The 16,067-nt window shown below is 38.0% G+C and overlaps 2 protein-coding genes across 5 annotated transcripts in view; one reads left to right on the forward strand and one right to left on the reverse strand.

Moving 5' to 3' along the window:
• The window catches only part of nf1a (neurofibromin 1a), an 83,965-nt gene that overhangs the window by 31,096 nt on the left and 36,802 nt on the right, over positions 1-16,067 (reverse strand). For all 4 annotated transcript variants that reach the window (XM_032546000.1, XM_032546001.1, XM_032545999.1 and 1 more), the window contains 5 exons: positions 12,164-12,322; positions 11,099-11,196; positions 10,171-10,317; positions 9,931-10,077; positions 8,774-8,884 (listed from right to left, as the gene is read on the reverse strand). In XM_032546000.1, coding sequence (XP_032401891.1) covers positions 8,774-8,884; positions 9,931-10,077; positions 10,171-10,317; positions 11,099-11,196; positions 12,164-12,322 — 662 coding nt within the window. The remainder of the gene's footprint in view (positions 1-8,773; positions 8,885-9,930; positions 10,078-10,170; positions 10,318-11,098; positions 11,197-12,163; positions 12,323-16,067) is intronic.
• On the forward strand, positions 331-8,227 carry omgb (oligodendrocyte myelin glycoprotein b). The gene is made up of 3 exons (XM_032546003.1): positions 331-680; positions 3,810-4,007; positions 4,369-8,227. Exons 1-3 carry the CDS (start codon positions 646-648, stop codon positions 5,300-5,302), a joined length of 1,167 nt encoding a protein of 388 aa, XP_032401894.1. The 5' UTR covers positions 331-645; the 3' UTR covers positions 5,303-8,227.

The following is a 16,067-nucleotide window of genomic DNA, read 5'->3' on the forward strand; positions in this document are numbered from 1 at the left end:
GGCAACCAGAGGCTGAGCCACTCAGTCAGCAGGAAAGAACAGACAGGAGGAACAAAGGGAATACAGTGGGACAAACCACCTGAGATGTAACTTCAAACTCTGGAAAGCAAAAAGACAAACAAGTCCAGCCCGAGTTCTCTGCTCCAGCATTTACATTTCTTACCTCATTATGCTTGTCCAAATAAAGAGATATAGATCAGTTTAGGACCATAGCAACAGAAAGGGAAGAACTTTTAATTGACAGAGAAAAAGAATAACAGAAATCCAGCTCAACAGGTCTCTGAAATTAGTTTAAAATAAATAAATAAATAAAAATCACCCTAAAGAAAACTGAAAATGCAGCGTTGTGAAAAAAAGGGTTGCTCCTATCGAGCACACAGATTGTGCTTGCCTCATCAAAGGCCGAGTGGACTGGCTCTTTGCTGCATTTCTTCTCCCTCTTTCTTTCTCTCCCTCACCACCACATATTGCACTGCAACCTGGATCTCCCTGCATAACAGTGAGCCGGGCAGAAGCCGGGACTAACACGTAGCATTTACAAAGACACATCACTACATTCACAGCAGCCCAGAAAAAATGCTTGGCTTTGTCATATTAAAATGCACAAAGGAAGACGAGTGGAGCTTGAGGAGTTAATGACCAGAGATGAGGAGAGATGGTGCTAATACTGAAATTACAAGGTGAGTGATCCTGGCATGATACCAGTAACAGATGACTCATTTTATGCATAGGAACGATGGCTCATGTTGTAAATTGCTGAACCCAGGTTAAAAACTGCAAGCAGTTTTTTTTAGCAAATGTCTTGATCTTGAGCAGAGAAAATGAGAAAAGTCATTTCCTGCCTGTCAAAAATGAAACTAAGATAGAATTTCTCTCTATATATGTATATAACTATGTAGGAAGGATATATATAAAAAATAATGTGTTAGTTTCTGAAATTACTTCTCTAAATATTTTTGTTGCACTGCAGTATTTTTAGTGGCTGAGCAGTTTCCCAGAAGCAGAATTTAAAGTGCCACCACATACAAGCGACTTGACTTGTGGTAATCGGCCAAGTCTAACTTTGGTCTTATAGCATATATATAATTATGTCTTAGTTATGAGATGGGGGGAGTGAAATATACTTCCAAAAAGCTGTCAGGCGACAGGATATGATGGCAAAAAGTTATAGTGTACACTTCGTCCAAGACACTCAGGCATAACTCTCAGTTTCATAATGAAGCAGGAGAGAAGGCCAACTAAACAAATCACAATTCAAACATTTTTCTAAAATATATTGCCCAGCATATTGACATGAGGAAAATGATGAAAGCCATCAATCGTCTTTCCTCTCCCTTCCAATTATGCACTAGCTTGTGCAGGTACTGTATTTAAATCTCAATGCAATACTTCACAGTTTGTGGGAAATTTATATCCCAAACCAAAACTAAGTGATGTATACTAATAAGTGTTAAGAAAAAGGACACAAAAGAAAAACAAATGGATATGCAAAAGGATAGCCCTTTATTGAAGGACAATTTTGTTTACAGAAACTTCATAATTCATTTTATTGTTGTTGTTGTTTTGATTATTTCATTTGGATATTTAAAATGTCTTCCAGTTCCAGTGTTTAAATGTTCATTAGAATTTAAGGTTAATTGATCTTTGAGAAAACATTATTGCATTATTTTGCCAATACCATCATATTACTGGAAGATGACATCAAAACAACAGGATCATTGTTCGTCACCATAACTTCTGGGACAATTTATCATCCAGCAGAATTTGCTACAGTGATCAGCCTATGATTAGCCTCAGCAAAGGTCTGAAAATCAGCCAACTGCCTTTTGCTCTAATGTGAGTGCCAAAAAATTTTTTTATATGAAATATGCATTGCTAACTAACTGATTTTTTTTGTTGTTGTTAATTATCTGTAAGCCATAATCATCACAACTATAAGAAATAATTTAGTAATATGAACATCAATGTGTCTGGGCAGAGATCAATGATTCCTTGAAGCTGTAGTTTGTGATAAAGTCCCAGATAAAACTCCAATGATGATACAAAATAAACTGGTCAAACTTTTATTTATTCTTGCAGTTATCTACCTGGTAAATGTCCACACAGACAGGAGGAAACAGTGTCAACACTACATGGCGTCTTATTTTTATGTGCAAGTCAAACAGCCTTTTGTGGAGATAAAACACACTGAGCCTTTAACCAGGAAGCAGCTGGGCAAAAATAAAAAATAAAAATAAAAGCTAGTTTAATTGTATTTCAAACTTTATGTGAGGTTTTACAATGAGTTTGCAAGAGGAAGTGTGGATGTCTCTATCAACATTTCCTTTGGCTTAGTGCAAGTAAGATATGAGTCATAATAACTGTAAAAAAAAATGTGTTGCTCATTTTAAAGTAAATACTAAACCTAACTGTGACTACATGGCAAATATTTCTACCGTAGTCAGGTTTTAAATGTGAATCCAGCAGCAACTACATGAGGAAATGGATGGATGTACAGTTAAGAATGTTGGAATAAGCAACAAATCTTCTTTTTAAGGAGAAAAAGAACCTTAGTGGTCCAGAGTACTATTTTCAGATTAATATAAGTTCTGCATTTCATTTTGAAATCAGAAAGTGTAGAGAGACACGGAATCCACACTAGTAGGATATTTTTTACCTATTTGTTTAAATTTCCACTATGTCCTGATTGTAGAATATGAGGCAGATAATCTGCAAAAAGGTGAAGATTGCCAGTGTGCTGCAGTTGTGCTAACGGCAGAGAATCAACCAAACATTACTACAGGAAAACTGTTAATTCCTCAAGTTTTGAGGGGGAGGAATCATGCAGAGAGGTTTTACTTCGTACTGCAGCTTTAAGTCCAGTGTAAAGTTCCCACAGTCAGTGATGGTTTGGGGCGCCATGTTGGCTCTGGTCCACTGTGTTTTCTAACATCCAAAGTCAAAGCAGCCATCTACCAGGAATTTCTAGAGCACTACATACTTCCCTCTGCTGACAAGCTGCTGATTTTGTTTCCCAGCAGGACTTGGTACCAGCCCACACTGCCAAAGGTACCAAGAGCTGGTTCAGTGACCTTGGTGTTCCTGTTTTTGATTGGCCAGCAGACATCCCTGACCTTTAGCACCATAGAGATGCTATGAGGTGTTGTTTAGGAGAAGATAAGAGACATTTGACCCAACAATGCAGATGACCTGAAGGTTGCTATCAGAGCAACCTGTCCTTTGACCTCAGCAGAACCACAGGTTGATCCACTGCATGGCGGGCAGCATTGTTGCAGGGATTCATGCACAGAGCCCAAAGCAAGTGTACAGGGCATTTAAATGAACATACTTTCAGAACCCTAACCTTTCTGTTTCAAATGTTCTCTTTTATTTACCGTATGTAGTATTTACATTTTTTAGGAGACTAAATCTTGAGTTTTCAATTATCTGTAAGCCATAATCATCACAACTATAAGAAATAATATCCTGAAATATTTCACTCAATGTGTGCTGAATCTATATGAGTACAGTAGGTACAAAAAGTATTCAGACCCCTTAGCTATTGTTCACTCTGTTTCATTGCCACCATTTGCTAAAATAAAAATAATTCATATTATGTCTCATGAATGTTCACTCTGCATCCCACCTTGACAGATAAGACAGAAATGTGGAAATCTTTGCAAAATAAAATGTCAAATGAAGCCTTTGCTTACAAATTTGACAACTAAAATTGTAATGCAAGTAAACATTTCTACACATAACCGGTTTTAAACCATTTCTTCTAATTCTTCTGAAAACTTGATAAATATATCTAACTTTTGTTTCTTTAGAGGCCTCACCATGCTGACGTCCTCCCTGTTCCTTGTGCTGCTCTGTGGGCTTTTGGGAGGCTGGGTCTTGTCCGTCTGTCCGTCTATGTGCTCTTGTAGTGGGGGTCACCGTGACGTGGACTGTTCTTTAAAAAGCCTAACCAAGCTGCCACATGGCCTGCAGCACAACATCCGTTTTCTCAACCTCTCGTTTAACAGGTAAGTAGCTGTAATGCTACACTTCACCTATGACACGTCTTATGTTAGATACTTTACTCAACATCTTGAGCCAGAGGTCAAGAAGCAAACGCAGAACGATTCAAATTGTGTTTTTTTCAAGGAGTACCAAGATTAAGGCTAACATGAGTTGTCAGATGGAAACAGAGTGATAAAAAACAAGTATTGTCATTCCACAGTATACAAATAACATATTCAGAGATGATTAATTGATCTGTTTCAGTTATTGCTGAACACCTGTAATGTTTACAAATTAATTTCGACACGTATGCTTTCAAAAGATAGCTGATTGTTTAATTTTATGTACAGGAAACTAGTTGATAAAACTAGTCTTTTCCGACAGCTTGAAGGATCTTGGTGGTCAGCTAAGCCGCTATGATCACCTGCGAACCCTGGATCTCTCCTACAACCACCTGGAAAGCCTGCCGTCTGTCTTGCCACGGTCTCTATGGGACATCAAAGCAGCGTGGAACCGTCTACGTTGGCTCGACAAGAGAGATACAGCTTACCACTGGAACCTTAAACTGCTGGATCTGTCGCATAACGAACTGGAGAGAATAGTTTTTATCAACAACACTCTCCTTAGTGTTACATCTCTCAACCTCAGTCACAACAGATTTTGGACTGTGCCCACAAACATGCCTCATAACTTGGAAATTATTGATTTGTCATTTAACTATTTGGTTCAGATTCTGCCTGGCTCTTTGGATCGGCTTCCAAAGCTGGTTAAATTGTATTTGCATGCTAACCACTTCTCAGTACTGCCTGAAGGTATATTTGATAAACTGAGAGCACTGAAAACAATCACGCTTGGAGATAATCCCTGGGCTTGTGAGAAAGAAGACAACATAACAAGAATCCTTAGATGGGCAGAGCAAACTCATGCGACTGTGCTGGGGTGTCCCTGTTACACAACACCAGTCTGTGGACAAAGCCATTTGGCAACAAAGGAGAGACACCTGGATTCTGCTCCACTCACAGAGTCAACCATGAACAATAGAGGAGAAGAATATGATGACATGTTCACTGCAAGCATTGTCATGGTGACTTCTGCTTCTGAGACAAATCCTTCACAGCATAAGTCTGGGTTGGGGATGTGGACCTCTACAGGTTTTCACAGCGTCTCCAGGCTCACAAGCACAACAGAACACCTGCTGTCTTCCACTGTAAAGCCCAAGATGGCCAACTCCCAGAGCAAAAGTCAAAAGGTATTTGCTCAGATTGAAATGGTGCTTCTAAATATTTTTGTTCTAACAATAGCACTCAGCATGTACTGAACTAAAGGCGCTTGACGCACTAAATTAGACACCACATTACCCTTATGCTTACATGTGGAGTGCCATATGACGCCTACAAATGTTAGTAATTATGTTTGCAATTCAATAGTTAGAACACAAATGCATGATCCTGTCATTCCTTGTGTGGGAAATAAACTAAGTCTATTGAGATCATTCGTTTTTGTAATATTTCCAACAAGATTAATACAAAACTGGAAGCAGAACCACAAGAATTATAGCGATATTACAATGTAACACAAGTTCTTCTTGGATTCCTTAGTCGAATTTGGTTGCAATCATCGGTATAGTGTAATATTTGATGCATGACTAAAAGTAGGGTCTATTGATGCGCCAAAAGACAAAATAAAAACAAAAAAACATTTGTTTTTCTTTCATAGTGCTGTATAAAGTTAGAAACTTTGACAATATTTTCAATGAAAAAGGTTTCAGCAGACTTATTTCTGCAATACATGATAGGATAAACCTTTATTAGTTCCACAAGTGGGAAATTTGCATCGTCACAGCCAAAAGCGGACAATACAAAATAACAGCAGCATAAGTGAAAAGCAGAAGAATAAAAAAAAACATATAGTGTATCTAGAAATACACATAAGCAAATACAAATGCTTTTACAAAAACCTTAGGCATACCAGGTTTCCCCAGAAAACTTGCCAACATCAGTTTTAAGGAGAAAAGGGCAGCCGACCTATCCTGGTAAAATCCAACCCCTTGTGCTCTGCTGTTTGCTACATACAGATGACTTGGGCTCTCTACTACTGAGAAACGATTGTTTCCAGGAGGCGTGCACTCTATTGACCATTGAAATGTTACCCAAACGCCAATGTTGTATGTAACACGCCAGTTGGATGCTATTAAGCTTACTAGAAACTCCCTGCGTTGTAAACAACCATCCTGCACTGCGGAGAGAGAGTCTGAATTATTCTGATTCAAATGTAACAGTAATCAGTTTGGTTTCTGTCAATTTGTCAAGATGCAAGGGAGAGCAAATTAACCTTTTATATTTGTAAGTAATTAAATTTTACATAATTGCTGCTGTAAAAGCCATAGTTTTTACTCAACTACTTTACTTTACTTTATGAAATATTTCATCCTATTTAATACTTGTCATAAATACTGCCATGTTCTACAAATAATAGTGCAGTGTTTGTCATTTATTGAACTGTAAGAAATTACAGCGGCTGCAGTGTGCCACAGCAAAGGGAAAATAACACCGAAAACAGGAGAAGAACAACTCAAAACCTTAATGTTCTGCTTTTCCCCACTCTGTCGGCTTTATACTACACTCAGACCCGTTGCTGTGGCAACCGACGGACAACATCTGAATGAGCCTCTAGAGCAGAGATTACTTTCAAGTGTATCAGGAGGAATCAACACCAAAAACCACAAAAACATTTCCCACACAAAGTAGTAGGTAAAAAGCCCATAACAGAACATTCAGCCCAATGCTTAATCTGACCTCTAAACCTTAAAAAATTTCTTTAAAAGAAAAAATCCAAATGAGCTCAAATTTTCAGGATGCTTTCCTTGAATTATTCTCCACATTTTTTACACTCTATGTATGAACATATATTCATATCCATCACTTTTTTTTGCAAGTTTGTCTTTTAAGACAAATATCTGTATCTTTCACAATCCTTTGACGATCATAACTAAATTGCCCACAGTTGTGTGGAACATATCAGTCCTAGTCATTCTGCAAAGTTTGTTAAGACTCTGTGCTTCTTTGTTTGAAGAACAGCAAATCGGACTTTGACACTGAGTGCTCTCAATGTGTAAAGTTGTTTTATGCATTTATACTTCAACAGGACGGCATTAAAAAATTCAGCATAAATGACAAGCAAGTTTGGTTATTTGGTAAAATTTTCTAATTTTTACTGCAAACTACAACTTTGAAATTTTTGAACATATAAAAATCCATAGAATAAAGGACAATCACATTGCCTAAATACAGTAGTGCAGTCATCTTATCTGGCCACATGATGGAGCAAAACTGAAGTAAATACAGACATGAGACTTCTTAAAATAAAAAATGATTGGGATATAAATGAAACAGGGGTAAGGACTGATGTACGTTTAAGAAACTCATATTCTAATTACCTTAAAGTATATTCAGATGGTTCTGAGAACACAGAAGGATGTGTGGGAATAGGAATGTTTATTCCAAAGTTTAAAATATAGTTTTCCAAACAATAATCAAACCAACTATCTGTTTTCACAGCTGAAATGGTGGCTGTCATAATAAGCCTGCAGTTGGTAGAGGAGGTTCAACCAGACAGGATGGTGGTGTGCACACATTAAAAAGCAATAAGAGAGATTATTATGGGAAAAGGAAATGATAGCACAATAATTCAGCACAGTTTGTTTCGATTACACAGGGATTGATATTTGGTTTTGTTAGGTACCATCACAAGAAGGAGTAAAAGCCAATGAAAAGGCAGATGAATAAGCTAAAAAGACTTTGGAGAAGGCAACAACACTTACTATTCCTTTTGAGAAAGGGAAATCAATTATTAAGAGTAAAGAAACAAAAATGTGGCAGAAAAATATGGAATATAGATAAGAAAGGAAGGTGTTTATATAAAATACAATTGTTAGTTGGCAGGAAAAATAGTGAATATAGTGAAGGATGTTGACAGAAAGAAAATGTAGAACATATATTGATGGATTGTAAAATATATGAGCCTGAAAGGGAGAGACTGAGAAAAATAGTAAAGAAGACAGGGCAGGAATGGAGAACTGAAGGATACTTAGAGGATATTTATAGGTTAAGGAAAGCAATATTTATTAATCTTCATGATACAAAATAAAAAAAATAGAATTTAATGGATGTAAAGTAATGTTGCTGCACACTCATGTACAGTAGATGGCAGTATGCACCTGAAAGTTGCTTGCGATCTGCCATAATAGAGAAGAAGAAGAAGAAAAACTCCACAAGGAAGCTTTTTAAGATGGCCTATGGAGCATGATGCTTTCCTCACAACCAAAACTCAAAAGTCACATTAGGTGCTACAGCACATTTTCAGGACTGTTCTGCATTTAAAACTTGTAGGGACCAAAAACCGTCCTGAAAAACTCCTGACTGTCGACTTGTGCGAGGATCCAAGTGGAGGATCTGTCGGGTCGGGCAAGGAACCCATTATAACTGCTTGCAGTTCTAGGTTAGCCCAACTTTTTCTGGGTCAGAGACTGCAGGCTGATGCTCAAGTGATGCTCAAGTGAGACTCTCTGGTAGTTTAGGTTATTCGTGTATATGTTGAATGCTTTGGATACTAAGAAAGGTATGCTAGTTAATATGTTTACATCATTAAGAATTGCATTTCAAAATTGTCTGACGTCCTGTGTTTGCATTATTACCGTTAGTGGTCACACACAAATATTACATCACATTAGTAGCAAGCCTTAAAAGAAAAATGATTTCCTTCTATAAAGACCAACAGTGAATGATCTTACCTGCGAGCCACATAGTAGAACACGGGGTTGCCAGTCTTAGAGGTGCCTGCTTGGTAGAATATGTTAAGTGTCTTTAAGGCTTTAAACTCCTCCTTTTCATGAACCTGGTGCCTATGAAATAGAAAATATAGGGGTTAGGATTAGTCACTTTCTTTGCAAACTGTAGTTACTTTCCCTAGGCTAAGTGTTGCTTACTTTTATTTTGAAATTATTTGGGTTTGAATTGAATTTTTTTATTATACACTAGAGACCCTGTACTGCATGTGTCGTTGCTGCACACCGCCGCGCACTTCACTGGCAGAGCAGAAACATTTCTGAAAAACTGGTTCAGAGTTGATGCAGTGAACAGGGAATGGTGGTGTTTGGTTCAGGAGCTGGACAAAGCCATGAATGCTGTTCTCTACAAGAAGTCCTGAGGGAGACTGTCCAGTCAGCCTCCAGTAATGTCAGTAGCGTGCCACTCTAATCTGGCGCGTTACTGACCAGATAACGCACAAAGTTGTTTCAATCCAGTAATCAGATTAAAGTTACTTAAGACATTGTATATCAGCTATATTTTATAGCTAGATTGCTTTAGGCACATTTACTTCTCCACCAGTTTGTTCTGTGCTTAGGTACATTATTTGTAGGAGTACAGATAATGTATTTAAAGTTTCATTTAATATTAAGACAGATTAGTAGAATTGAGTTTTTCTTTGCTGTTTACTTTCATTAGACCTGGCTAAACACACAGACAGGAGAATCAAACCACAGACATGTTTTAAACATATAAAGTAATTCCTTGAAAATAGGACACGTACTCAAAGAATATAAATTACTAGGACAGAAATATTAAAAAATTTCTTGTCTCCCTTAAAATGTTATCAAAAATGTGTTGTTAATAAAGTTTTAATCAGAAGTGCCACAAATGTTAAAGTTGATGTCTGAGACGCAGGCCCAAAACTATAGGACACGTCACATGTTAAACCAAGGTTATTCAGTAAAACTTGGACCCTATTCATTTTTCCGTCACAGAGTGACAATATTGCATATAGCTATTTACTTATGTCTTCCCTGTAGTTTTGACTTTTCTCTTCATGAAAGCTTCAGTGTCTGTGAAGTACAACACTTCATGAACAAATAAAGATACAGTAAACACTGTAAGTTAATTACTGTACCTGGTCATGAACTCCTCAAATTTGGAGCTGGTCAGGTTGAGACTAGACCAGTGAGTGTCGGCCACAGGCTTGTGCTCCGGGGGTCCAAGGTAGGCAAGGAGGGTGGCCATCTTGTCAAAAGGTCGCCTGCCAACTGCCTTGTGGTCTCTGGAATTATTTCAAAAATGATGTCTCAGGTAAGCATCTTATTAGAACATATTTCTCATTTGAGATTACAAACAATAATGGGCTGACCCTGACCTGTTACTGGAGAGGTACTGCCCAATCCTCTCCTGGTTGTTCCACAGCAAGCGGTGGAGGGCCAACACATTACCATCACTGATGAATGACAAACTGTGGTTGACTGAGTCACTGGGTGGAGAGTCGGAGGCAATGTCCAAGAAAAACCTGCAGCAGACATTACAGCTAATCAGGCACTTTAATTCTTTAACTCAGGTTTGGTGTGTTGATGCTCACTTCAGCATCAAGTCATAATATGTAAATTGACTAATAAGTTTATAAAATTCAAATGTATTTACATCGACTTTGTGTTGTAGCTTAAGACTTTTTGTGAGCTTTTGATTCTTGTCATGGTTTAAATCCTTTCACACACCAGAAAGTGTCATGAATTGAAACCTTGTGACTGTAACAATTAGTAAATATAACAACACTGAAAAAAATCTGATTAAAATATCACATCACATAAAATGTTTTTCTCTGTAGCTCAATGCACAACAAATATGTGGGGGAGAACAAGGTAGAGATTTGAGTAGACTGAAGAGAGGGAAAACAAAGATGAGCAGTGATGAAAAATACTGAGTAAATCTTTCTGAAGTGCGGAGAATTTTTTATTCCCACATCAGAATTTCTGTGACTTTGGGTGAGGTTCTACAGGTTTCTGTGTGTCCTGCAACCCTAACCCTAGAAACATTAATTTTTGTGTTTTTAGTTTAACCCCTTAATTGTTATATAGGCTCAGGTATCTTCATGGACCCATTAACTTGCATGAAAGCATTTTGGGGGTGACAGTTGAGGGTTCAAACATAGTCTAATGGACATTGCTTGCTAAGTAATCAATGTTTGGGTTCTGTAAGGTGTAATAGTAATTCTGTATAAAAAAAAAAGATCTTCCAAAAATGTCTTCCTGGTTTGCTCATGCTCTGTTTAAAAGAAAGGTATAATCTCTTACCTTCTTGCTGAATCAAAGTTGCTTTTAACAAAGTCATTAAAAGGCCTCATATGTTCTTCTTTCGTAAACAGGACATGGTTTGCAATACTCTGCAGAATCTAAAAGAAAAACACAAATACATATGGAAGGACTTTAAAATGACTTGCATTATTCTATCTACTTGTACTGATTACACATAAATGCATCACCACACGGGTTGTCTTTATCCAATGCACATTCAAAAGACGAGGTTCAAGACATTCAATCACATAGCCAACTCCCTTAAATCTAGCCTTACATTGGGAAAACTTTCAAATCCATTTTGCCTGGGCTTAAGCAAGACGAGAGGTTGAAGTTCAGCCTGTCGTCTGATTTGGCCACATACTTTTGACCTTGGATGAACTCCCATTCCCTGTTTTGTTTATTATTCTGACATTAATAGAAAAATCAACCTGAAATCAGTTTTTATTCAGATACAGTCGGGGTAAATTCAAAGTTGGTACTTTCATTAGATGTGAGACACGCATCATAATTGTGCATAAGAATAAATCAGAAGCAGTAAATCTGGATGACAACCATGGCTGAAAGCTATAATTATAAAATACTTAAAGGAGTTTGTGTCAATAAAGCACATCATATCACAAGTCCACCACTCCTAGTTCTGACTACAGATCCAAACAGACCAGTTGCAGCCTGTGCACCACAAAAGGCTATTGCTATTACCCTTTTTCCTCTTATTATGATCTTGTGACAACACTGTCAGTTCTGAAAAACTTTAAAAATTAATCCATAGACGATGTCATCAGTTATTAGTGCTGTAAAGTGTGTGGTGTTGTATGACGTGTTTGTCCTTTTGCAGCTGCGGGTCATTTTGAGGACACGTCACAAAATGACGTGTTCACACATAAGTCTGATTGCAGTCACATTATTTAGTAGTATGAGTGATCATGTAAAAATTGAGCAGGATTACACCATGTGAACATAGCATAAGAGCCACTTGCTAATGCAGTGGTAAGACTCTCACTGTATTGTTTCATTTCTTTTATGTCAGCCCCTCCAAAGAGACAACTTGCTTTCTTGGCTTACCTTGGACATGAGCTTAAGACCTCGTTCCACTCTGGGCAGCGGCTTTTTATCCAAGATGCCAGCCTCATAGGGGGACACAATAGCCGGGTTGATGAAACGTAGGAACATGGCACTACCCACTGCACCTATGCTGTTCTGTGGGAATCGCTGACTCACAACCTGAATGGATAGGGACGTGTGGAGTGGAAAGGTGAGAGGAAGACAATAAAGCAGAGAGAAAACAAAGAATGTAGAATAAAGAAGAAAAACAAAAAATTTGAGATAAAGAAAGAAGTGTTAAGGCAAATTTTCAACACACTTTTAAAATGAATGATTCTGAAGAACAAAATGTAAATGGAATATGTGACATTACAGAGCAAAGGGAGGTTTGACCTGGCTAGTAAAAGTTTAGAAAGAGAAATGGTTGGAAGACAATCGCAGTTCATTCGGGGCTGTTTTTTCTGTGACAGTCTGGATATACTTTTCACAGGGGAGCAGTTTATGCTGCTTTGAACGCACAACCACTGGGCCTTGGATTGCCTGCATCATTTGGTAAGTTGTGAAAGTGCATCCGAACTCTCATGCAGACCAAACAACTGGACTTTGGTCTGCCTGAAAATGTGGGTTTTGGTTCGCTTGGAAGTATAGTACACTCAGTAGTGGTTTGCTTCCAGTGATAAAGCAAACTAAAGGGGCGTAGTGAAACATCCTCACTCGCAGTCTGCACGTACTTTACTTTCTGTACTGCTGCGTTTGGCTCATACAGGACAACATGTCATTGACTCACTACAGATTATATAATGTTTACAAGCCTGGGAGGATCGTAGAACCACATAGTCATAAATTAATTGTTCCCAGTGATGATATGCAATCTCAGTTGCGTTATTAACATTATACATATTTATGCAACTTATCAACTTTTTCCTCTGCGGTCACCAAAACTAGACATCATGCAGAGATCCAAAGAAATTCCGGAACAAATAAGAAAGAAAGTAATTGAGATCTACAGTCTGGAAAGGGTTTTAACTACACTATTTCTAAAGATTTGGGACTCCAAAGAGATGTTATCCACACATGGTGAAAACATGGTAGCTCCCCACTAGGTCGGCCGACCAAAATTACAAAAGCAAAAATGCATCACCACACGCAATCACAAAGCAATCACAAAAAGCTTCTCAACAACATCCAAACAACTGCAGGCCTCACTTGGCTCAGTTAAAGTCAGAGGTCATGCTTCTGCCATAAGAAAGAGACTAGGCAAAAACAGAATGCATGGCAAGAGTTCCATAATAAAAACCACTGCTGGCCAAAAAGAAGATTAAGGATCATTTCAATTTTTCAAAAACACATTTTGATGATCCTCAAAACCTCTAGAAAAACATTCCGTGGAGTGATGAGACAAAAAGAGGAACTCTTTGGAAGGTCTGTGTCCATTACATCTGCCATAAAAGCAACTCTGCATTGCATAAAATGAACAACAGACACTTTAAAATATGGGGGTGGTGTGATGGTCTAGGGCTGTCCTGCTGCTTCAGGACCAGAAAGATGTACTGTAATAAATGAAATTATGAATCCTGCTGTCGTCCACAAATTCTGAGGAACAGCATTCCTGCAGCTAAAGAAAAGTTCAATTCAAGACTTTTCTTTTTTTTTAATGCCACTTGAAATAAAACTTTAGACTCCCTTCACAATAAATCGATCATGTTTATTTGTATAGCAAATAAACACAAATATAAAACCTCAGTAACAAACAACATTTTGTCGAGTGCCATTATCAAAGACACAAATACACATCAAATATGCTGGTCAGCGTTTCAATGATTATGAGCTAATATCTAAATTGGTTTGATGTTCTGAAACTCTGCAGCATGACAAACATGCAAAAAATAGGAAATCAGGAAGATGGAAAACTTTTCCACACCACTGTACATAGACATAAAATAAAATAATGTCTGAAAGATATTTGCTTTCAGAGGGACAATGCAGTTAGACAAGGCTTCATATTTAGAGGGTTACAGTGAACTATTAACCCTTAGCGGGGATACAGAACTATGTTGTACCATGTAGTAGTAAAGTAGCAGTAGTCAGATACAAAAAAAGTGTCTGGTTCCTTCGGTTGAACACACAAACACACAATTTGTGTGGCTATCTTTGTGGGGACTTTCCATTGACTTCCATTCATTCCTCCAGCCTAAACCTTACCCTTACCCTTATCCTAACCCTACCCATTACATACCTAACCCTACCCATTACATACTTAACCCGAACCCTAACCAAAACTCAATTCACATCTTAGTCCTAAATCGGACCCCTGACCCAAAAACAGCATTTCCTCTTGTGGGGACCAGGCTTCAGTCCCCACAAGGAGCAATAGGCCCCCACAACGTAGTATGTATCAGGAAAATGGTCCCTACAAGGTATTACAAACAAATGCACGCACGCACACATCCACACCCCGTAGGGCAAAATTAGCAACAATTAATAAAACAGTTTTTGGACTATGGGAGAAAGCAGGAGCACCCAGAACCCACCCATGCATGTACAGGGAGAACATGCAAGCTCCATGCAGAAAACCCCTCGACTAGGATCTGAATCCATGACATTCTTGTTGCAACAGTTCAAACAAATGGACGCCAATGCAGCCTTGAAAAGAAATATGGCCTGTAAATGTGCACTTTTTTGAAATTTAGAATTGATGCCAAAGAAAATCACCTATATTCCTTTTTCTATGTGGTTAAATCAGTTTCTTTTGGCAATACCATGTATGTATGTTAGCAGTTTTTTTATTTATTTTCATGAAGCATTCAGTGCAGAAGACATATCTGTCATTACTTACAATCAAAGTTTTAACATTTATGCTTTAACAGATGCTTTATGATTACTTTTTCTCAAGAAATAAGTGGACTGATACACAAGTGATACATTGGCAGCAAATACATGGTTAAAGTAGCATATGGAGTTTATTTTTTTTTCAATCAGTTGTATTTGCAGAGTAAAGTGTTACTCAATTGTTCTGTGTAATTTCTTCAAAACAACTGAAGCAATGACTAAATTACTGCAAATGACGCCCGAAATTCATCTATTTCCATCTCGATCCTACTACCATTCATGAACATGGACATTGCAATAATGTTGGGGACGTGTCCCCATAACATTTGAATTATATTCCTTTGGGCCGACACCAGCGTCAAGTGGTCATACTCGTAAAAGCAAGACGATACTGCAAACCAAAACCACTTTTCTGCTGGATTTTCCCCCTGAGCTGCTCTGCGGTGCAAATCAAAGGCCAAGCCACACTTCATACCAGGTGGTGGCAGTATACACTAATAGGTTATTTGCTGATCTTCCAAAAAATAAAAAGGAGAAGTTAGATGGCTGGAGGGGATGAAAATGTCCGTAGATTTAAGCACTTTAGACTCTTTCAATATCTGGATTTTTGACTAATGGTGTCAAGAAACATCCTTATCATAATCTATTTTTCCACTATTCTTAAAATTATAATAATGACATGTATTTGCATTTCATTTTCTGCTTACTTAATATTCAACAAGCTGAACAGATAATCCACATCATGTCATCATCAAGTTGAATACTTTAAACTTTTTCCTCTGCGGTGACAAAGTTTTGAAAGGCAGAACTTCACCAATCCCAACAATCAGAAGTTGGCAAGATTGTCTGAACGTTACCTGATCCCACAAACACTCTCCTCAGCGGAAGAATAATTCCACAGCAGTAGTTTAGCAGCGCCAGACGCACTCTTAAGTCTCTTGTCCATAACTCTTCAATGCGCCACAGTCAGCTCTCTAGATCAGAGATGAAACTCGGATGGAAGTTTTTCTTACATTGAGTGATTTAGTGACCTCTGCAAAGTTCTCTATACATGAAGTTGAAACTGTCTGCATGTTTGAACTAAGTGGTCAGGTGT

This window comes from Xiphophorus hellerii, chromosome 18 (genome assembly GCF_003331165.1).
Source record: "Xiphophorus hellerii strain 12219 chromosome 18, Xiphophorus_hellerii-4.1, whole genome shotgun sequence".
NCBI classification, from domain to species: Eukaryota; Metazoa; Chordata; class Actinopteri; order Cyprinodontiformes; family Poeciliidae; genus Xiphophorus; species Xiphophorus hellerii.

Bases quoted from the DNA above. Each gene is read 5' to 3' on its own strand.
- omgb (XM_032546003.1), top strand. From the start codon at position 646: ATGAGGAGAGATGGTGCTAATACTGAAATTACAAG. The intron at 681-3,809 runs GTGAGTGATCCT...TTGTTTCTTTAG, and splicing joins GCTAATACTGAAATTACAAG to AGGCCTCACCATGCTGACGT. The intron at 4,008-4,368 runs GTAAGTAGCTGT...CTTTTCCGACAG, and splicing joins CTCAACCTCTCGTTTAACAG to CTTGAAGGATCTTGGTGGTC.